Genomic DNA, 24,304 nt, shown 5'->3' with positions numbered 1-24,304 from the left:
AGTAATGTATCCAGGACTATTTTTCCTCTCACTGCTGACTATGCACACTAAAGCACTACTAAAACAGGCTGTAAAATCCTATATGGGCACATGCACTAGACACAGCTTCTATTTGTGTGTGCTTATATATGTTTGAATTTAAATCTCTATCATTGTAGACAGAAGTTTTTCGAGACCTTGGACAGGGGGTTCTGGACAGTGCTTGGCAAGGTTACAATGCTACCCTCTTGGCTTATGGACAGACTGGCTCAGGGAAGAGTTATTCCATGATTGGATATGGTACAAACAGAGGCATAATTCCAGTGGTATGTGAAGAGCTCTTTAAAACAATTCAAAACCAAGAGAAAAACAAGCAATATCAGGTATGTTCAAGTTGCATAAAAGTTTGTAAAATCAAGCATTGATGGGTGGTGTATTTAATATTATATATTTTGACATATTGGTTGCATTTGTGTGTGTGAGTGTGTGTGTGTGTGTGTGTATTACAGTAGTTTGTGGAAACAGAAAACATATGCCAGGATGCGGAGGCACTCATTTAATTTAATGTTTATTACTTTTCTATATCACCTAACAGCCAAAGCTCTCTGAGCAGTTCACAAAGATTAAAACCATAAAAATACAGTATAATAATATAATATAAAACCAGAGGGTCTTCGACATAATATAACACACAATCATATCTAATAGGAACAGTTTGAGGGGCTAAGGAACAAGGGATTTATGTTGGAAGTTGTGTGAATAAAAATGCTTTCAGCTCATTCCTGTTGCCTACCTCCATCTTCTTGGCACACAGATAGACAGCCCAGACTGCTAGGGCTGTGCACTGCTTTGATCCGAAGCCTGAATAACGAGGCAAAGCAGGCTGATTTGGAGGTGCCTTGGAGTGATCTGAAGCAGATCAGAATAGCAATGAGGTGCCCCTGAAGTGAAGCATTTTATCAATGAGGCGCCTCGTCTCCCTCAGAGATTCGTAGCTCTTCTTATGCGTTCTGAACAGCCCAGACAGGCTGCCTCTAAAATGTATCAACTTGTAAAAGATCACATGGAGGGAGAGGAGGAAGAGGAGAAGGGAGGGGAGAAGGGGAGAGGAGGTAGAGGTGCCAAATGTATCAATTTGAGAGAGATACAGCTACTGGGAGTGGCAGATGAGAAAGAGGGAAGGGGAGAGGAGGAGCGAGCGAGCCTTGCTGTGAGTCAGCCTCCATTTGCTCATTGTGAGAGAGGTGGTGTTACTGGAGAGGAGAGGACTCTGAACGTTATTTGGCTAGAGCAGTGGTCTCCAAAGTGGGGTGCACGTATCCCAGGGGATGCCCAAGATGATCCATTGGGATACATGAGCTGCCTGATAACTGAGCAGCCTTCGGCTGCCTTGATGAGCTGCCACTGTGTGCAACAATGGTGGTGGCAGTGGTGACAGTAGGATTTGACAGGAGCCGAGAGGGAAGCTCCGTGGCATTTCTTTCTCGGCTCCAGTCCTATCCTGCCTCTGCTTCGGCCACCAAGAGCAACTGCGCCAGTCTCCACCAAGCATGGCAGAGAAAGCTATGGCACCAGAGTAGCTGGCATCCCGCTGAAGGACAGCGGGAAGGAGATTAACACTTCCCACTCTCCTTTGGCAGAATGAAGCCGAGAAGAAAGCGAGTGCTATGACAGCTCTTCCCACCCCACCCCACCCCACCCCACCCCACCCCACCCCACTGTAATAAGTTCACCGTTCATTCTTGTTGTTTGTTCATTTAAAAATCCAGAAAAATTCGCTGTAGTTGCTTACAGTGAATCTTCCCCCACGCACACCTTTTCAATTCTCTCTCAGCCATTAGTTTGCCCTTACTTTGATTCTGTCTAGATTTTTTATATATATATATATATATATATATATACACACACACACACACACACACACGACTTTCTTTTCCTTGTTCTTGGCTCCCCTCCACCACCACCCCTTCACAATTCCGGTATTCCTTCCCTTCTCATTACTGATCTCTTCCCCCCCCCCCTCAAAATTAAAAACCCCTTTCTTTTCTGTTAGGATTATAGTTAGTCCCCTACCCCTTTGCTTGTAGTTTAGTGTTTGCTTTTCATTTGCTCGTGTGTGTGTGCGTACGCGCGCACGCACGCGCTGTGTGGACAAGTAAACAAGGACTACACACAGTCCACATTTCCAGAAGCAATGGGCAAAGCACTGCACACATTAACAGCTATTATTTAAATAACATAATACTACTCTGTGTGTTGCAAAGCAAGCAAGCCCAATATGAGGCATCGTTGGGGTCTTGGCAGGGGCAGAGGTGGGCGAGGTGCTGCTGTGCCCTCCTGGCAAGGTTGCTGTGCTGCTTCCTGCCTCTGTCAGTCCAGCAGACAACTGTTGTTGCTCTTCGTTCAAGCCAATGTGCCCACCTGGCAGGGCTGCTGTCTTCATTTGCTTCCTGCCTCCCAGCTAGTGTTTCCCCAGGCAGTTCAGCCAAAGAGACCCTGAGGTTATTGACTGTGAATAGGAAAGTAGTACTAGGGGAAAGGGTTATTTGCACTTCAAAGAAACCTACAGCGGAGTTTAGGGATAGTGGCCTCCTCACCACTTCAACACCTTAAGTTGATTATCCCTTTATGAACTTTGGTTTGAGTTTCTCAGAACAGCACATTTTACCTGTGCCTAGCACAAAAACCCCTGGGCCAAACTGTCTGAAATTTGGCAGGTGGAATGCCCTCCAGAGGGGCTGTGCATTTCCCAACTTTCATGAATTTCTGTGCAACCAGTGAAAACTTATAGCTCCTTGCTTTGAGAGTTTTTGTGGAATAAATCAAATTTCACTTGCACCTAGCACAAAAAATACTGGCCCAAATTGCCTGGACATCCCTCCTGGGGGGCTGAGAGCTCCCCAGATTTCATATATTTATCATGAAACTGAAAAAGTTATGGCTGTTTGTGTTTTCCCATGCAAGTCAATGAGAAAACCACCAAAAACAAGTGATTTGGATGTCTGAATCTCTCTTTGGATTCAGATCTGAGTTGAAGTGGATGGAGTCTGTTGTTGTTGTTCAGTCGTGTCCGACTCTTCGTGACCCCATGGACCATAGCACGCCAGGCCTTCCTGTCGTGCACTCTCTCCCGGAGCGTGCTCAAGTCCATATTCATTACATCAGTGATGCTATCTAGCCATCTCATCTTCTGCCGTCCCCTTCTCCTTTTGCCTTCAGTCTTTCCCAGCATCAGGGTCTTTTCCAGAGAGTTTTCTCTTCGCATTAGGTGGCCAAAATATTTGAGCTTCAGCTTCAGTCTCTGTCCTTCCAATGAGCACTCAGGGTTGATTTCCTTTAGGATTGACTGATTGGACCTCCTTGCAGTCCAGGGGACATGTAAGAGTCTTCTCCAGCACCACAGTTCGAAAGCATCAATTCTTCGGTGCTCAGCCTTCCTTATAGTCCAGCTCTCACAGCCATACGTTACCACTGGGAAAACCATAGCTTTGATTATGCAGACCTTTGTCGGCAAGGTGATGTCTCTGCTTCTTACTATGCTGTCTAGGTTTGCCATAGCTTCCCTCCCAAGGAGAAAGCGTCTTTTAATTTCATGGCTACAGTCACCGTCTGCGGTGATCTTGGAGCCCAAGAAAATAAAATCTGTCACTGCTGCCATTTCTTCCCCTTCCATATGCCAGGAAGTGATGGGGCCAGATGCCATAATCTTCGTTTTTTTAATGTTGAGTTTCAAACCAGCTTTTGCACTCTCCTCTTTCACCCTCAACAAGAGGTTCTTTAGATCCTCTTCGCTTTCTGCCATGAGGGTGGTATCATCTGCATATCTGAGGTTGTTGATAATTCTCCCGGCAATTTTAATTCCGACCTGTGATTCATCCAACCCGGCGTTTCTCATGATGTACTCTGCATATAAGTTAAATAAGCAGGGTGACAATATGCAGCCTTGTCGTACTCCTTTCCCAATTTTGAACCAATCGGTTGTTCCATGTCTGGTTCTTACTATTCCTTCTTGACCCTCGTACAGGTTTCTCAGGAGACAGGTAAGGTGGTCTGGTACCCCCATCTCTTTCAAAATTTGCCACAGTTTGTTGTGATCCACACAATCAAAGGCTTTAGCGTAGTCAATGAAGCAGAAATAGACGTTTTTCTGGAATTCTCTTGCTTTCTCCATGATCCAGCAAAAGTTGGTGATCCAGCGAAAGTTGGCAGGATGGAGTCTAAATCAGTCCAAATCAAAGCGGGGCCGCTTCAGAAGGTCTGAAGCGGCATCTGAAGTGAAGGATGTGTGTGTCTGTGCACAGCCCTACTTTTGACACAACTAGGATGGCTACGTATAAATTGCCAAAGAAAGAAGAAATGCATCAACAGAAAGGAGGAAAAAAGATAACACAGACTTATATAAATTTTGCATCTGCTAATGTATATGTAAAGATGCAATTTTAGAAATAATGATTAAAATATAAATATAAATACATCTTACCACAGTGTTGGAGATGGTGACCTGTGTGTCTTGCTCCATCTGCTGTCCAGGTGCTCTGGATAGGCAAGTTCAAGGTCCAGGTCTTCCTTCTGATGGTTCTTTATCTTTAAGCTGGACTTGGACTGGACAGCCCTTCAAACAGAGGAGACCTTCAAAATAGGGGACCATCCTCTGGCAGCCCTTCAAATAGAGGACTATCCTCTGTAAAAGAGGGCACATGGTCATGCTAGCACACAACCTTAAAATCCTTGGCATGTCTCTTGGCTGGCCCATCTGAGCTCAAATTCTGTCCTGAGAGGAGCGGGGGGAGGGGGGCAGAGGGAGAGAGGTAGGGTGATGTTTATGGCTGCTTCTCAAAAGTTGAGTTCCCTTTCAAGGAGAATTATGGGTGTTCTAATTCCCCCTTTGTCATAAAATCCATCAGGGTTAATATATTCAGTAAGCACAAAAAATACTTGTGACAAATCAGTCATAACTTCTGTTAGGAGTGTGTTTATGGAATGACATAAGCTATATCATTTTGGATTTATTGCTGTTTGAGGGTAATTTGTATCTCTGACTTTCAAAAACACTTCTGTTTTAAAAAGAGAGTGGCTCCAATAGCTAGATAAAATGCAACTAGAAAATGTACAAACTGGATGTGCTTGGGAGATGAAAACATTCTGTAACTCAGGGGACACAGCACAGTCTGGATCAGACTTACATATGGACCTCATTGTTGCTAAATTGATTTAAACTGTTAATGGTGGAGATAGTGACTTATCATTTGGTATGTTCTTTTTCAATTTTTAGGTTACATTTAGTATGCTGGAAATTTATAATGAGCAGGTAATTACAGTAAGAGTGACTATTTAACTCTTCTTTATTTTTCAACCTTTTCCCCTAGAAGCCATGCAAGGATGTTTATTTCTATTCTACAGGGATGTAGAACTGACCCAGAACTGAGAACCTGAACAGACTTTAATAGCAGTTCAAAATGAAATCAGCGCTTTTACACCCAGGTCATGTGGCACTGTAGCACTCCTGCATGCCACGTCTTCAGCATTTAACTCATTGGTGCAGCAGGCCTCAGGAAAAGGCCATATGAAATAGTTAGGTTTATTCAATACAAAAAAACCTCCTGTAAGCCTGTGAGAGCTCTGTCAGGCGTGCCTTCCAAGCTGTGTGGGCCAAACCCCATCTAATTGCACCTTGGCTGAGTGTGGAGGCACTTGCTCCATACCAACTTGCCAGATCCTCATTCTTCAAATACTGTAAGCACCTCAGGGCCTCTGTATGTAATCAAAACAGCATGTTCTTTAATCCCCTGAAGTACATCAGACATCCTGCAGGCTGCTTGTCTCCTTGTGCTGCATACGTTCTGAAAGGAAAATAAAATTCTAGAGCGTTCTTCCCCAGCCAGGCACCCTCCAGATGTATTGAACTACAACTCACATCATCCGCAGCCAGGATGACCATTGGCCTGCTGGCTGGTGATTATGGGAGGTGTAGTCCAACACATCTGGAGAGCATCAAATCCTGCGTTTAAAATGGGGCTTTCTGCTTCCATTTTTAATGCAGGACCACGACTCCCTTTACACGCGCTTCCTTTCCCCACTCCCCTTCCCCTTTCCTTCTCCCCGTATCTGAGTCCTCCATTATCTTTCATTGACCTTGTTCCTCCTCTTGACACTTTTCCTCTTGTCACAGAGGAAACTGAAGCGGAACACAATGGGGTAATCTGATAGCTCATTATCTACGATCCATTTAAAAATGGAACAAAGGGCTTTTAGTGCAGGACCTGCCTTGAATGATCACAGCGTCATGTAAAGAGCCCGCAAACTTCTGTGAAGGAACAATCTCAATAGCAGGATAAAAGCTCAATGTGAAGGAGCCCCTTAAGTGCTATACAGTCTATTTCTCAGTCATGTGCATTTAACTGAAGAATATTCAATAGGAAAAGGTTCATGTAAGCTTGATGGCTACTACTGGACATTTTATTTTTAAAAAATTCTCGATTTCTCTTTGCACAGTTTGGGAAGCAAGAATGCTATTTGAGCAATAAGGGGAAACTGCATGTGCACATGCATGCCTGTGTGTTTAGACCACATACAATTCTTCAGGAGCAGCTATATGTCTACCCAAATTGTTCACAATTGTTATAGCAGTTAAAATGAGTCTAAGGTAGCTATATGCCAGAGGTGCAAAACCTTTGCACATAAAGGTGGATATTTGACCCCTATGACATAGCTGTAATAATTATGCATTGTAACAAATAATGCTGTTAAAATGCACAGCTCTTTTGCAATTTAATCTCATATGCATACAGGAGTAAACCTTGAATCTTGCTGAGAATTCCCCTCCCCACCAAAATGTCACAATTTGTTTTCAATCCAAAATTACTCTAAGAAACATTCTCTGCAATCCAAGGTCATAGATTTGCTATCTAAAATCAAGAAGCGGGGTGGACTGAAGGTAAGGGAAGATCAGCAACAAGGCTTCTACGTGGATGGTTTGAAACTGGTGCCGTGCGACAGTTACGCACAAATTGAGAGGCTAATGGAACAAGGTACCAAAATAAGAACCACGGCTTCAACCAGTATGAATGCCACCAGCAGTCGGTCTCATATGCTCATCACCATCCAGTTCAAACAGGTATAGTACCAAAATCTCAAGTAGTGGCCTGTTTGCAAAACTTAGCCAATTTATGTAGAGAATTAGGTTTTAACGGTTTTTAATTAGGACTCTTGTGTGGCGTGTACTACTATGGGTATATTAATAGACCACCAAAGACAGGGAACTATTTTGTTAGGGCACAGGTAATCAATCTGTGGCATGAGTCATGCAGGAGTTTCTGGCACATCTGGAAAAGGCCTGAGAGCTGGTAGCCTGGCTGCGCGCGCAAGTCTTATTCCTCCCACGCCACGCTGCTGCCTGCCTTCAGTGCAGTAGCCTGTTGAGGCAGAACGTCACCAAGCACAAGGGCTGCATATGTACTGCAGTGAAGATTGTGGAACTATCTCTTATTGTGAACTTGACTTCACTTTTGCCAAAATCATTGGCCAAAGCTGCCCCCTACAACTAGTGCTGTGCTGAAAATTTCGCTTCTTCCATTTTTGGCATTTCATGGGAGTGGGTGGATGCAAAACAAAAACTCTGGTGAAAGAGGCTGGGAGAGGTTAGAGTTTTGAATAACAATTTCGGTGTACCTTTTTAAGTGTAGGAGGTGGCTGGGGGTCCTCTTTCTATTCATTCTTTTTAAACACCCCCTGCACTTGCAGGAACCCAAGTCTCTTCTCCAGTCCAGCAGCTCTTTCTGAATTCCCAGGAGACCACGTGACTTCAAGCTCTCCAATAGGCATTCAGGAAAGACTCTGGGGCTTCAGATGCTTCTTTGCAAAGCACAAACAATTGGGGATTTTAGAGCTTTAGAAAATTTCTGATCTTCCATGCAGCAACACAGAGCAAGCAAGATAAGCATTCTTTAAAGCTCCCAGAGTCCCATTTGTTCTTTGCAAAGAAGCTTCTGAAGTCTGGGAGCGCTTCCTGAATGCCTATTGGAGAGGGAGAGGTCATGTGGCCTCATGGGAGTTCAAGAAGTGCTGCCAGGCTGGAGAAACCTCTCATGCAGGGGGTGTTTTTCAAGTTAAAAAAAGAAATAGAAGATCCTTCAGCCGCCTCCCAAACTTAAAAAGGTATGTGGAAACCCTGTCTCCCTCCCGAAGGAGAACATTCTCCAAAATTCTCCCCCTCCCTGCAAAAGAGGCAGAAAAAACAATGCCCATTTTTCAGAGAAAGAAAATATTCCCCCAAATAGGGGGAGGATTAGGCACAGCACTACCTACAACAGTCCATAAAGGAAAACACAAACATGACTTGGGGGGAGGGAATTCTAGGACCCCCAAACGATTATAGTGACTTTGCAATATTGTCTTTTTTGGCATTAGGTTTGCAACTTTGGAATTTTATTTTGTATGTTTTGATATACAGGTTGCAACTTATTTTCGTTGTGGGCACCGGTACTCCATTTTACTTTGTGCATTTGTGTGTGCACACATTTTCATCACTTAGGTTTGATCGTTCATCATCATAGCAAGCTGTGATGGATGGATGTTGGATATGTTGAGTGCAATCCACTAGGAATTTCTCCTTCACAAATGTCAGTGAAGAGAAGGAGAACTTGGCAAGCAGAGCTTGCCCAGGCCACATTCCTGTGGCACTGTGCTCCTTGTCTTCCTTTCCCAATGCTCTTTCTTGCAGATTTTTCTGAAAGAAGACATGACTAAACAATCCATTATAAATCTGGTGGACTTGGCAGGAAGTGAAAGACAAAGGTCCTCAGGATCAGAAGGAGACAGGCTGAGGGAAGGAACCCGTGTAAATCTGAGTTTAACAACCTTAGGAAATGTTATCAGGTACAAAAGAGACTTAGTCAACTGAGCCATCCATGTCTTGGGTATTGTAGTACAAAAATAACAACTGCTCAATTTTTTAAAGATGCTCCATCTAGATTAAATGTTGGGTTGTAACCTCCTTGAGGTGGATCCCTGTCTTTCTGCTTGTTGCTTGTTGTTCTTTAAAGTGCTACATACACTGATGGTGCTATATAAATAATAGTAAATAATAAACTGTTCAATCCTCAGTCTCAGAAACTGGAATCTTGAAACCAGCAGCAGCTGGTGACTCCAGGGCCAGAGGGGTAGTGATTCCATTCTGAGCTTTAGTTACCACCAGCCCAAACTCTAAAGGTGCTATCCAAGGTTCTGAACCTTATCCCCAAAATGGGTGCAGCACCTTGGATAGCACCTTTAGAGTTTTGGTTGGTTGTAACTAAAACCCTGAATGGAACATTGCCCCTCCAGACTTGGACTCACCAGCTGCCACTTCCGGAAACCTTCCTGAGCTGTTATCCTGGACCTGGTTTCAGAAATTGGATGATATCATTGAATGATAATGGAGTTAAAGGAGTGCTGAAGGAGGACAAAGAGACTGCAGAGAAGCTGAATGAATTCTTTTCATCCATCCTCACTGCAGAAGATATAAGACAGTGTGCCTGAACTGATGTTTTCAGGAAGGGAGTCTGAGGAACTGAGGCAAATAGTGGTGACAAAAGATGAAGTTCTCAACCTTATTGATAAATTGAAAGCAAATAAATCACCGGGCCCAGATGGTATCTATCCAAGTCCTTAAAGAACTCAAATATGAAATTGCTGATCTTCTAACTAAAATATGCAACATGTCCCTAAAAAAGCCTCTATACCAGAGGAGTGGAAGATGGCCAGTGTAACACCAATTTTCCAAAAGGGATGTGGGAAATTACAGGCCCATTAGCTTAACTTATGTTCTGGATAAATTGGTTGAAGGCAGTATTAAAGATAAAATAAGCATATAGAAGGACAAGCCCTGCTGAAAAAGAATCAACATGGCTTCCACAAAGGTAAGTCCTGTCTCACTAACCTTTTAGAGTTCTTTGAGAGTGTCAATAAATATGTAGACGGGGTGATCCAGTAGACATTGTTTACTTGGACTTTCAAAAGACTTTTGACAAAGTCCCTCACCAAAGACTCCTGAGCAAACTTAGCAGTCATGGAATAAGTGGACAGGTCCTCTTATGGATCAGTAACTGGTTAAAGAACAGAAAACAGAGAGTAGGAATAAATGGTAAATTCTCCCAATGGAGGGAAGTAAATAGTGGGGTCCCACAGGGATCTATATTAGGACCAATGCTTTTCAATTTATTCATAAATAATCTGGAATTAGGAGTGAGTAGTGAAGTGGCCAAGTTTTCTGATGACACCAAATTATTTAGGATGGTTAAAACAAAAAGGGATTGTGAAGAGCTCCAAAAGGATCTTTCCAAACTGGGAGAATGGGCATCCATATGGCAAATGCAGTTCAATGTAGGCAAATGTAAAGAGATGCACATTGGGGCAAAAAATCCCAACTTCAAGTATAGCCTGATGGGATCTGAACTAGCAGTGACTGACCAGGAAAGAGATCTTGGGGTTGTGGTGGACAGCTCAGTGAAGATGTGAACCTAGTGTGCGGCCACTGTAAAAAAGGCAAACTCCATGTTAGGCATAACTAGAAAAGGAACTGAGAATAAAACTGCCAATATCATATTGCCCTTATACAAATCTATGGTGAGGATACACATGGAATGCTGTGTCCAGTTCTGGTCACGACACCTAAAAAAATATATTGTAGAGCTGGAAATGTGCAGAAAAGGGCAACTAAAATGATCAAGGGGTTGGAGCAACTCCCCTATGAGGGAAGGCTGCAACAGCTGGGATTGTTTAGCTGGGAAAAAAGGAGGGTAGGGTGGACACATGATAGAGGTATACAAAATTATGCCTGGTGTGGAGAATGTGGATAGGGAGACATTTTTCTCCCTCTCTCAAAATACCAGAACCTGGGGTCATCCTATGAATCTGATTGGTTGGAGATTCAGGACAGATACAAGGAAGTACTTCTTCACACAGCGCATAGTTAAACTATGGAATTCGCTACCACAAGATGTAGTGATGGCCACCAGTTTGGATGGCTTTAAAAGGAGGCTTTAAAAGGAGTTTACCAATTCCTGGAGGAAAAGGCTATCAGTGGCTACTAGTCCTGATGGCTATGTGCTACCTCCAGTACCCGAGGCAGTAAGCCTATGTACACCAGTTGCTGGGGAACATGGGTGGGTGGGTGCTGTTGCGCTCATGCCCTGTTTGAGCGTTCCTGGCTGGCAGCTGGTTGGCCACTGTGTGAACAGAATGCTGGACTAGATGGACCCTTGGTCTGATCCAGCAGGGCTCTTCTTATGTTCTAAATAAGAGAATGTCATTTCTCAAATTCAGGAAGAGCCCGTCGATGTTCTCTCAATAAGTGACACATGCATTTTCTGCTAACTTCTTTTAAGTGATGTTGTTGATAATAAATATTATTTGGGCTATTCTGTTCATGTACTGCCAATTTTTGTAGGTTTTCCTAAATATCACCCATACCCACCCCATCTAGTGATCCTTAAATGGCTCCTTCTCAAATCAAATCCCATTAGTAATTTGTGGCCCATTTACTTTTGACACATGTTCAGTAAACAGATCTTAATGTGAATTGTGAATTGTAGTACTGAGTTATGACTACGGTTGCAATCTTATATACACGTTCCTGGGAGTAAGCCCCACTGAATTCGATACGGCTTACTTCTGAGAAAACATGCATAGGATTGGGCTGTAGTTTACCAAATGTACATCTCCTGCTCACTGTCGTTTTCCCTGTCATTTATTTTTCTTCTAGTGCACTGGCTGAGGCTGCCATGGGGAAGAAAGTGTTGCATGTCCCATACAGAGATTCAGTTCTTACAAAACTCTTACAGTCTGCTTTAGGAGGAAACAGCAGAACTATTATGGTAAAAATGGTCATATTCTCTGGACAGTGGGAATGTGGGGGAAACATACACTCTATTGCATTTTTATGTCAAAATTCTACTGTTCTTCCCTGAGGAAAAACAACCCAAAGCAGCTCACATAAAACCTCTGACAAAAGCAAAATACACTTCAGGATTGAAAGAATAGATTTCACATGCAACCTGTAAATAGAGAAACATAGAAGTTATAAAGTATATGCATTTTCCATAAGTATTTCTGTAAGGCAGAAGATCATATTAATACTGCTTTCCAATTTATTTGATTTTCTGATTGAAGACTTCTAATGTTTAAGCATGCAGAAAAATAACCTTGAGGGCAGGTGGAAGAGAGGTGAATGACTCTGAAAATGCAGAACACCCAGAAAAACTCCTGAAATGTATTGGGAATTTTGCCCTACAAGGCTGGGGTGTGGGGGAGGATGAACAAGAACACGCTTTCTTGTTCTGTAGCCACATTTAGCAGGATGTATGTTAGTCCGGGTTCTCTGATCCTTTGGTGCAGTAAAATGGTCATAATATAAACACAGCTGGAAAACTCTGAGGTATTGGCCACCTAAGAATCTGATTCTGGTTACACTGCTTAGGATGGAATTGGAAATATTTAATCACCCCTGGCTACTTGTGGAAGTGTTTTTAGGACCTTTCTTAGGACAGATGGCTGAACCGCACAATCCCCAGTTAAGATGTACATTTTTAATTAATTTCTCGCATTTTAATCACTGAGAGAGGTCTGCGCAGAACTTCAGAGCTAGGTTCCCTTTGCGCTAATAATGTTTCTGAAGTAAAGAGTCAAGTTTGTCTTGCCTTGTTAGCTGGTTCATGCTAGGGATGGGCAACCCCATCCAGGGGGGTTCCGCCACAAGGAAATCCGTGCTGCTTGGAACTTACCGAATTTCCCAGAGCCCTGATGTGTTTGCTGGATTTTGAGTGGCATCTTTCCAGCTTTAAAAAAGGCAGGACACAGTAATGGTGGCTGCCATTAGCCTATCATGAGGAAAGTACAGCCATAATGTTTGTATTTTATGCCATTTGCAGCCATAAAGCACTTACTTCTACAAAAACTGCAACAGTAAAGTGCTTAATTCTATCTAAATTATGTCTGTAAAGAGTTTATGCATGTAGTCAAGGCCTGGGAGCACAGCTCCTTTTTGGAAACATTAATACAAACTCCAAAATCTACAGTAGGGCAATACTGTTATTAGGACCAACCAATGTGTCAGAAAATATTGAGTAAGTTTTGAGTTTTTCAGAACCTGTCATCAAGCTGAATGTTAAGCAAACAGGGTGGGGTGAGGAGAGGGAAAAGGCTGGCAAGATATTAAAGCCACAGAATCGTTTTGATTTAGAAAATATACTCACTATCTTGGTTGGCCCTAATAATAGTATTGCCCAGCGGAGGCTTGTGGCTCCAATGTCATTAGGCAGTGAATCCACTCTAGGTTTCAGTCAAAACCAGTCAGAACTCTAAAGGAGCTATTCCTCGCATCTTGGATAGCTCCTTTAATGTTCTGACTGAAAGCCAGTGCGGATTCACCGCCCCACTGGCATCGGAGCCACCAGCCTCCCCTGGTATTGCCATCCTGAAGATTTTGGTTTCTTCTACCCCCGTGGACCAACCCAGCAAACTATGCCTTTTTGTTAATACAAACTGGGCCACATTCCTCTGGGTGTGGGTGTGTCTTTGGCCAAGGCGGCTGCCAGTTACCAATTTCTATTCTAATAGCCAGATTCTCAGTAACAGCAAAGTAATAACTGAAAACCTAACCTATTTTTCACATATTTGCAGATTGCAGCGATTAGTCCAGCAGACATGTGTTATGAGGAGACGTTGTCAACTTTGCGATATGCTGAGAGGTATATTTGTTTTCCCATCTTGTAAGGAAAGAGTTTGGATTGGAGTCCAAGATGGGGCAAGACATTAAATCAGGCTTCCCAACCTGGTGTCCTCCAAATGTGTTGGACTGCAACTCCCATAATCCACCAGCCAGCATGGCTGGTGGATTATGGGAGTTGTCATCCAACACATCTGGAGGGCACCAGGTTAGGGAAGGCTGCATTAAATGAAGATAAGCTGTAACTTATTTTTGTGCACACACTGTACTATACAGCATCTAGTCTGCTGCAGTTATTTATATGTATATATTTATTTTACCTTCATAACCTGCCTTTTTTCCTCTTGCAAGAAACTCAAGGCTTCCATAGTCCTCCTCCTCTCAATTTTTATCCTCACAACAACCCTGTGAGGTAGGTTAGACTGAGAGTCAATGACTGACCCACAGTCACCCAGTGAGCTTCATGGCCAAGAGGGGACTAGAACCTGGATCTCCTGAGTCCCAGTGTAATATTCTAACCATGACACCAAAACTGTTAACTTAGTTGTAAATACACAGACACAGTTCTGAATTAGGACTGATAATGTGTTTTTATGTGCTTCATTAAGCCAGATTATATCCTTTCCCAAGCCACTCTAACACATAAGGCATTCAGTTAGAGTTTGTCAGAGACAAAGCAAGTTAGGGTGCAATCCTATGCCTGTATAGACAGAAAAAAGTGCTACAACACTCAGCATGGCTGGCTGGCTGGGGAATGCTGGGCATTTAGGCACTTCTTTCTGTCTAAACATGCATAGATTGCACTCTTAATGAATGTTCACATGGATCCCAAGGCCTGGACATACTTGTATAACTAACTGTGTGAAAACCCTGAGAATATTTTGGTTTTGAAACATTAGTGGCTTTTCTTCTCCCCTTCTTTCTTCCTAGTATTCTACAACATCCTAATTGGGATAGGGGCAAGGTGGTCTACACAAAATTTATCCATGCCCGTCCTGAGGTGGGAGCAATTGGTTGTCAAAGGGAATTGTACTGGAAAGTTGCAAGGGTGAGTTACCACCTGGCAGCCTCCGCAGATTGAAACTTGGGCTGTTCACCATGGGTGAAATTGTGTCCATCTACTGATGGAGTGTCCTCTGCCAATGGTGTGGATTTTCCCTCTCAAATCTGCTCTGGAGGGTAGGGAGACCCTCCCAAGCAGATTTTGGGAGCATGCAGCAGGGGCTACAAGGGGAAGGAGAGGATGGGAAATGCCCATTCCATGAGCAGAAGTCTGCCTGTGTGACATAGGTTCTACATTCCTCAGCAAGGAAATAGAATTGCCCAAAGCTTTAGCCTCATCTCACTAAGGTCTCTTTGTCACAATGCTGACAACTTAAGACTAATGGAACAGGCTGCTTGATAGGGAGGTAAGAATGCCAGTAGGAGCAATATGTGAGTAGCTTAGAAAATGTTGGTGATAGAGCTTTTCGTAAGTGGTGCAGTCCTGTGCCTGTATAGGTGAGGTCTTATGGGCTGGCGCTGTTTAAATGGTAATGTGTGTTGCATCACTTACTTCAAAATAAGACAGCCCTGCTATGTTTGAGGACCTTCTTGCAATTCTATTGAGTGGGACCCTGGACTTCTGTCCCAAAGTGCTGTCCAAACAGTACTGCTGGTTTTCATGTTCACCAAGTGTAGAAGTCATGTTCAGTCTGCATTTTAAAAATCTAAAGCATTACTCTTTTGAATTATGGCTTTCTTCACACGGAGCTTTTATCCTGCAATTGAGATTGCTCCCTCACGGACGTTTGTGGGCCCTTTACATGATGCCGTGATCCTCCAAGGTGTCTCCTGCACTAAATGCCCTTTATTCCGTTTTTAAATAGATCGTAGATAATGAGCTATCAAATTACCGCGTTGTGTTCTGCTTGAGTTCCCTCTGTGAAAAGAGGAAAAGTGGCAAGAAGAGGAGCGAGATAAATGAAAGATAATGGAAGACTCCGATATGGCGAGAAGGAGGGGAAAAGGGAAGGGGGAAAAGGAAGCACGTGGAAAAGGGAGTTGTTGTGATCCTGCATTTAAAAGGGAAGCAGAAAGCCCTGTTTTAAATGCAGGATTTTAGGCTGGTGTAGAGATGCCCTATGTATCCTAGCAGTGCATTACTGCAGGGGTGGGGAACCTGTGGCCTTCCAGATGATGTTGGACTCCATGTCTCAGGAGCAGCCTATATGACCACTGGTCAGAGATTATGTAGTCCAACATCTCGAGGGCCCCAGGTTCCCCACCCCTGCCTTACTGCAGCCCCGAGAAAGTGGGATATTGAGGAGAAAAATCAATTTAAGGAACTCATCAGAACATAAGAAGAGCCATGCTGTATCAGACCAAATGGCATATCTAGTCCAGCATTCTGTTTTCACAGTGGCCAACCAGATTCCCATCTTTCCCCTGGCCCACAAGCACGACTTGAGCGCAACAGTACTCTCTCAGTCGTAATCCCAGCAACTGGCATATAGAGGCATACTGCCCCTGATACAGGAGGTAAAATATAGCCTTCATGACCAGTAGCCATTGCTACCCTTATCCTCCACATATTTGTCTAACCCCCTTTTAAAGCCGTCCAAATTGGTGGCCATTACTACATCCGGTGATAGCAAATTCATAGTTTAACTATGCACTGTGTGAAGAAGTACTTTCTTTTATCTGTTCTGAATCTCCCACCAATCAGCTTCATGGGATGACCCCAGGTTCTAGTATCATGAGAGAGTGAGAAAAACCTCTCCCTGTCCACTTCCTCGACACCATGCATAATTTAATACATCTCTATCATGTCTTCTCTTACTCACCTTTTTTTGAAGCTAAACAACCCCAAACATTGGAACCTTTCCTTATAGGTGATTTGCTGCAGCCCCTTGATCATTTTGATTGCCCTTTCCTGCAGTGTTTCCATCTCTACAATATTATTGAGGTGCTGTGACTAGAACTTGACACAGTATTCCAAGTGTGTTCACACAATCGCTTTGTATAAAGGCATTATGATCTTGGCAGTTTTATTTTCAACTTCTTTCCTAATTATGCCTAACATGGAACTTGCCTTTGCAGCTGCACCCTGGGTTGACATTTTCATCGAGCTATCCACCACAACCCCAAGATCCCTTTTCTGATCAACCGCTGCCAGCTCAGATCCCATCAGTAAACTTAGGATTTTTTATCCCAATGTGTGTCACTTTATACTTGCTTGTTTATCCTGGCTTTTCCCAACCATTAACTTGTCTAAGGGATCCTTCACACAGGGCTTTTATCCTGCTATGGAGATTGCTTACTCACAGAAGTTTGCAGGTCCTGTACATGATGCAGTCCTCCTCCAGAGCACCTCCCGCTCTTTGTGAGCTCTACTGTGTTATGTTGTGTTATATTGTGTACGGTAAGAACAGACCACGGAACAACGGACTGGTTTAAGATTGGGAAAGGAGTATGGCAGGGTTGTATACTCTCACCCTACCTATTCAACCTGTAAGCAGAACACATCCTGTGATGTGCTGGGCTTGATGAATCCAAGGCTGGAGTTAAAATCGCTGGAAGAAACATTAACAATCTCAGATATGCAGATTCAGCCACTTCAATGGCTGAAAGCGAGGAGAAGCTGAGGAATCTTATGATGAAGGTGAAAGAAAGTGCAAAAGCTGGGTTGCAGTTAAACCTCAAAAAAGCCAAGATTGTGGCAACCAGCTTGATTGAAAGCTGGCAAATAGAGGGAGAAAACATGGAGGCAGTGACAGACTTTGTCTTTCTAGGCGCAAAGATTACTGCAGACGCTGACTCCAGCCAGGAAATCAGAAGATGTTTACTTCTTGGGAGGACAGCAGTGACAAATCTGGATAAAATAGTGAAGAGCAGAGACATCACACTGACAACAAAGGCCCGCATAGTTAAAGCAATGGTATTCCCCTCAGTAACCTATGGCTGCGAGAGCTGGACCATAAGGAAGGCTGAGCGAAGGAAGATAGATGCTTTTGAACTGTGGTGCTGGAGGGAAATTCTGAGAGTGCCTTGGACTGCAAGAAGATCAAACCAGTCCATCCTCCAGGAAATAAAGCCAGACTGCTCACTTGAGGGAAGGATATTAGAGGCAAAACTGAAGTACTTTGGCCACATCATGAGAAGACGGGGTACCCTGGAGAAGATGCTGATACTAGGGAAAGTGGAAGGCAAAAGGAAGAGGGGTCAACCAAGGGCAAGATGGATGGATGATATTCTGGAGGTGACGGACTTGACCTTGGGGGAGCTGGGGGTGGCGACAGCCGACAGGAAGCTCTGGCGTGGGCTGGTCCATGAAGTCACGAAGAGTCGGAAGTGACTGAACGAATAAACAAAAAAAATTTGTGTTATTTTCCATGACAACAAAAGTCCAGCATTTTCCCTCCTCCCACAATGGAGTCGATATAAATGAGGGTATACTGTTTAAAGTCGCTTTATTACAAATTGAACAACAGCACCACCTAGTGGCTTTGTAATGAAACATAGATCTTATTGAGAATTTTAGTTTTTGTAAAAAGCCACATGGAAAAGACCTGGTCTAATCCCACAAGGATTCCGGAAGCAGAAGCCCCAGTAAATTGCAGGATTTTTAGCGTTGTGTGATGAAGCCCTATATGTTGTGCTTTTATAATGATGTAGTGTGTTTCTTTTTACAAACTTTTTTTTGTAACTTTTTTACAAAACTTTTACAAACTTTTGTAATTTTTTTGCTTTGGGATATTGAAAATGGGAAGCGGTATATATTCTAAAAAAATTAATTTTATTATTACATTTTTATAAATAAGTAAAAAACTGTATTTGCCATTTTAATGCCCATTCCCCCAATTTGGAGAGATCCTTTTGGAGCTCTTCACAATACCATTTTTTTAACCACTCTAAATAATTTGATGTCTTCTGCAAACTTGGCCACCTCACTGCTCACTCCTAATTCCAGATTGTTTATGAACAAATTAAAAAGCACCAGTCCCAATACAGATCCCTGTGGGACCCCACTGTTTACATCCCTCCATTGGGAAAATTTACCATTTATCCCTACTCTCTGCTTTCTGTTCTTTAATCATTTACCGATCCATAAGAGGACATCTCCTCTTATTCCATGACGTCAAGTTTGCTTAGGAGTCTTTGGCAAGGGGCTTTGTCAGAAGCTCTTTGGAAGTCCAAGTAAACAAAGTCTGAGGTTGTGATTTTACTCACTGGCTGAGAAAGAAAGCTGAGCTCAGCTGCTTCTTATCCTGCGAGAGGATACAAGGGTCTTACAGCACACAACAAATAATCATGTTGGCATAATTATTGTTTTGCGCAGCCCAAATTACCACTGAATACACGACTTAATGACTGAACAACAGTGGTTTTGTATGTTTAACTGGATTTTTCTCTTTGCTTCTGCAAGATAGTACAATAACTGTGTGTTTTTTCCTGTTTGTTTTTCATCTGAAAGAACAAAGAAGATAGAGAACAGAGCAGTGATAAATACAGGTCCAACTGCAAAATTGATAAATGAGCTGAAGACAGAAAATTGTCATCTGTTATCCAGACTGTCAGGCCTTGGAAACACTGGTAAAACAGTAGCAGATGAAACAAGTATGTATTACCAAGTAAGAACATCACATTTACTGGATTAGAAGACCACATACTGTCATTCTACAATATTTTTAACTGTTCCCTTTTTCTGAGAGATAATGGTGGTATATTTGGACGCAGCAGCAGGGCCAGCATCAAGAGTAAGCATGATCGGGCACTGGCCAAGGGCCTACACCCCAGCAGGGGCCCACTGACAAGAGCCCCCTGGAGTAGTTCCTCCTCTTCACCATGGCACCCTGGTTGTTCCCCTGCCTCTTTCTCTGGCCCAGACAACAGTGGTGGTGAGAAGGAGGAGGAGCAGACGCCACTGCCTACTTGCTCACCGGCTCTCTGCCTGGAAAGCAAGAAAGTGGCAGCAGTGATGAGAAAGAGGCTCACTGAGAGAGGGGGCCCATTGAGGGTGTCTTGCCCAAGCGCCCTCAAAAACCTGGAGCCAGCACTGCCAGTAGGACAGCCTTCCCCAAACTGCTGCCTTCCAGATGTTTTGGACCAACTCACGGCAGCCCCAGCCAGCATGGCCAGTGATTAGGATGGAGGGAGTTGTCATCTAAAGCAGCTGGCGATCACCAGGTTGAGAAAGGCAGCAATAGGGCGTGGCACAGATAGAAAAGCACTTTGCTTGCTCAAGATGTCCCTGATTTCTGACACACACACTTCAGCTGCAGCCCTGCGCATGACATACCACCAACTCCAAAGGGCCACCTGGCCCCCAGGAGCAACCTTTCAGGGAGGCGGTGCAGGGGACTGCAGTGGGGAGGAGGAGGGAAACCTGTATTCCTCAGGCAGAACTCTGCGAGCTGTTCTTGGAATCCAAGCCATTATTTTAAAAGAGTTATATTTAGGCAAGAAGAGCAAGAATAAGAACAGAGGAATAAGAACACACAATCTGCCCTAGAAGCAGAAAATTCACATCCAAGGGCACCAGATTGTCTACCCCCTCAGGCTGGTGCAAATGTAGCAGGATAATATTTTAATCACATTTATTTTATGTATTTATTACATTTATATCCCACCTGTTTTCCTCCTTAAGGAACCCAAGGCGGCGTACATAATCCTCCTCCTCTCCATTTTATCCTCACAACACCAACCCTGCGAGGTGGGTTGGGCTGAGAGTCTGTGCCTGGCCCAAAGTCACCCTGTGAGCTTGGATGGCCGAGTGGGGACTGGAACCTGGATCTCCTGACTCCCAGTCCAACACTCTCGCCACTACACCACACTGGTTCTCAGTTAAGGTATATTCCGTGGTGCTGTCTGTGTATCACACATATGGGTTCTGCGCCTGTGCAGAGCCTCGTTCAGAAAAACTCTACAGCCTTCCAGGCTAAGTTCCTTTTGGGATCTGCATGGGAAGGTGGGAGCCATGCCCTTCGTCCGTGTGCGGTTGGGGTTGCCTCATCCACTGCCTTCAGCCAAGGGGTCTCACTCCTTAACCTCTGCAGATCAGCAACCTGGTCTCAGCCATCCACTTGTCTGGTGCTGCCATTTAAATGCCCATGCCAGGGCAGAAGATGCTTTCAGACAGGCAGTCCTATCCTCTCTCCACTCTTAAGCTCCTGCCCTATTTCCTGTAAGAGAGCTTGTTAATCACCTATATGAGTGATGCACAGAGACCATGAAGGAGGAAGACAGGTTGCTTACCTGCAACTGGTTCTTCAAGTGGTCATCTCTGCATTCCCACAACCCACCCCCTCTTCCCTCAGCAGATGCCTGTCTCTGGTCAGGTGTCCTTACCTTTCCTAGGGCTGCTGAAACAGCCTCTGGGAACTGAGAAGGAAGACAGGAGTCACACCCCTTGAATGCGTGCAGATGGGGTGGGCTTCCCTCCTAAAAATGTTCCACTCTAGAAGTTCCTGAATGAGGTTCTGTGCCTGCTCAGAGCCTCATTTGAGAACATTCTAGAGGTGAATGCATATTTGTGAATGCACAGATGACCACTCAAAGAACCACAGTTACAGGTAAGCAACCAACATCAACAAAAACTAAAGCTAACCAAATTCCTCATTTAACTAGGATTCCAAGCTAATTAATAATCCTGGTTAATTGGGTCATTTGAGGAATTTTCACCAGAGAAGAGATAAAACCTATGCATGAGCCCTAGATGTATAGGATCTAGGATCTACGATCTACAGACTAGGAACATGGAATCCAAAATGCTCATTGCTGCTTTGCCTTGGTCTAAGAACATAGTTTGGTCAGGGCTCCCTGTTCTGCAAACAGTGCAGACCTTGAAACATTAAATACCCTACAACTAGGCAATATCTGTAATACAGAGTATATCTTGTCATCAAGATAATGTGAATCAGATTTACATAAAGGGTATCTAATTTGTACAAATTCTAACTGGGATAATAAAACAGACACCGAATCCTTCCCAATTTTGTATCAGTTTTTCTTCTTATAGGATGGACTCACATGAACCTATGGCTAACATTTTTATCTAGAAATATTTCACCAGTGCTTAAAAACGTTTGCTTCCGTCACTGAATATATACGATTTACACGTTACTGAGGTCCGCTGTTTCATGGTGGCTTAGTGAAGATACCACAATCTTAATTTAGGAGGGAAATGTGAAGACTGTTGATAAATTAGTCTTATTTTGTTATTTTCCCAATTGCCTCATAGTTAAGTTTTCTCCCTCTTTCCAGAAGAGCTTCGCTGTTTGTTGGCTGAAAATGAACTGCGGATTCAAGCCATTCAAGCCACCTGGGAATGTCGGCTGGAAGAAGCCCGAAAAGAGTGGGAGCAGCAATATGTGGCAGTTACTCAGGTCGCAACTTCTCAGTGATGGGTGTCGATCTCTGTCACTCCTTAGTTTGAGAGCTCCCCAGTAGCCTTTAACTGGTCACTGTTGGAGCAAAGTGGTGGACTAAAAGCCCTCTCGGTCTGGCCCAGCAAGGCAATTCTTACGTTTTAAAACTTTTTAAAAAATCTAGTCAGGATGACCATATGCCTTTTCCACAGCAACATAACATGCACTTGGAAGTCCTGTGCAAACAGGCTTATCCATTCATTTCAATGGACAGGGCAGCTCTGCACACTGAAAGCCATGCTTGCTCAGAATATCCTCCTCCCCTGAAATGAATGAGAGAGCTCTTGCTGGTAGGAAAGGCTCTGTGTACATGTTGGACCTCTCTGCCTGCAAAAGCATATTAAACTGAGGTAAGCAATGGCTGCTTCTGATAAGATTCAATTGTGTTTCTCATCGCAACCTCTACAGCAACAAGTGACTTGCCCTTTTTAAACTATAAAGTGTTTCACAGTGTGTGCTCAGCAACTGATTTCTCTGCTACAGAAATGTGGCGTTGAAGGATGATGTGACAAGTGAGTGCAACAAACGAAAAGCACATACATGTGTATAAGGCAGGAGGGAAACAACTGTGCAAAAAAGGTCATATCACTAACAGCTGCAAAAAGGTGTCTTTGGTCATGGTACAGTGTAATAACTTCTTCACACAGCACACAGTTAAACTAAGGAATTTGCTACCACAAGACATAGTGATGGCCACCAATTTGGATGGCTTTAAAAGGGAGTTAGACAAATTCGCAGAGGAGAAGGCTATCAGTGGCTACTAGTCCTGATGGCAGTATGCCTATGTACACCAGTTGCTGGGGAACATGGGTGCAACAGTGGGTTTCCCGTGGGCAGATGGTCGGCCCCTGTGTGAACAGAATGCTGGACTAGATGAATCTTTGGTCTGATTCAGCAGGGCTCTTCTTACGTTCTTAACTTATCAGGAGCCTTAAATATAGGAACAAGCAGTCCATGCAGTTATTAGGAACATAGGAAATTGCCTTATACTAAGTCGGACCATGGCTCCTTCTAACCCAGTATTGTTGACACTGACTGGCAGCGGTAATCCAGGGTTTCAGGAAGGAGTCTTTCCTAGCCCTACCTGGAGATGTTAGGGATTGAACCTGGGTCTTTCTGACTGCAGAGCATGTGCTGAAAGGCTCTTGCCTCACAGGGTTTCAGATAGCCTTACTAATATACATGCTAAGGCCAATACAGATTCTCGCCTGTTCTCACATTTAACTGTGAACATTTTTTAATTATTAAAGAGGCTAGATTTTTCTTCAGAGGAGAGAGTTCAAATATAGTAATTTGTTTATAAAATTAGGATAATGATCCTCAACCTATCAAAGTATATCCCATAACCTGCTTTGGGGCTAAAACGTGTGCCCTTCCTTCCATCTCTCTATATTTGTATATCTTTGTGTAAGTAACAAATGAGAGCATAAGAGGAAAGAGTTGAGGAACTCCATTGATAGCTAGCATTGCTTATAAGGGCAGGTGCATGATAAATACTCCTGTCTTTCAGAATCCTTTTGGAAGATGCTGGGTAAATATTATTTGTGTGCCGCATACATTGTTGGCTGTCACTTGATGAGGACTGTGCTGAAATAAGGTTTAATTAATTCTTCCACAGGAGAGATGGATGATGGAAACATTTCCTTATCTTGTGAATATCAATGAAGACCCTCAGCTTTCTGGGGTTCTGAAATATTTCATTCAAGATGGTATTATTTTGTGTGCTGCATGTCTGTTGCTTAAGTCCATTGCTTAATAATATAACATTTCATTTTATATTATTAAGCACCATCAATCTAAGCCAGCCTTTTCTAACCAGGCACCCTCCAGATTGGTTGAACTACAACTCCCATCACCCCCAGGCAGCATGATCCATGGGGTGCGCTGGCTGGGGATTATGCAAGTTGTAGTCCAACCCATCTGGAGACCGCCAGGTTCAGAAAGACTGACATAAGCGATTACATTCAAAGTAATGTAATAGAAAAAGGAAAGTTCCTGTTCCAAAGGGCAGAAAGGGATAACAATAGACAAATATCTACAACTCCAGTTAGAATTATAGATTTCTAACAGAAAGTTTAGCATTTGCATATAGGTCCAAATCCAAAGAATGTTAGGGCACAATCCTATGCATGTTTAGACAAAAATAAATCTTATAACTCCCAGCATCCCTCAAACAGCATGGCTGTCTGGGGGATGCTGGGAGTTGTAGGACTTG

At 43.5% G+C, this 24,304-nt stretch overlaps 1 protein-coding gene across 1 annotated transcript in view; it reads left to right on the top strand.

Moving 5' to 3' along the window:
* The window catches only part of LOC146359868 (kinesin-like protein KIF28), a 62,597-nt gene that overhangs the window by 6,823 nt on the left and 31,470 nt on the right, over positions 1-24,304 (top strand). Inside the window, 9 exon segments of the mRNA XM_084828303.1 lie at positions 159-362; positions 5,252-5,287; positions 6,869-7,093; positions 8,699-8,853; positions 11,720-11,831; positions 13,636-13,703; positions 19,137-19,279; positions 21,926-22,047; positions 23,708-23,798. Coding sequence (XP_084684429.1) covers positions 159-362; positions 5,252-5,287; positions 6,869-7,093; positions 8,699-8,853; positions 11,720-11,831; positions 13,636-13,703; positions 19,137-19,279; positions 21,926-22,047; positions 23,708-23,798 — 1,156 coding nt within the window.

Source organism: Heloderma suspectum, chromosome 1 (assembly GCF_057233095.1).
Source record: "Heloderma suspectum isolate Gila_16-S chromosome 1, 16-S_ref, whole genome shotgun sequence".
In the NCBI taxonomy this organism is placed as follows: Eukaryota; Metazoa; Chordata; class Lepidosauria; order Squamata; family Helodermatidae; genus Heloderma; species Heloderma suspectum.
Note: the sequence above shows the minus strand (reverse complement) of the source record. Positions and strands in the feature narration are given on the sequence as shown.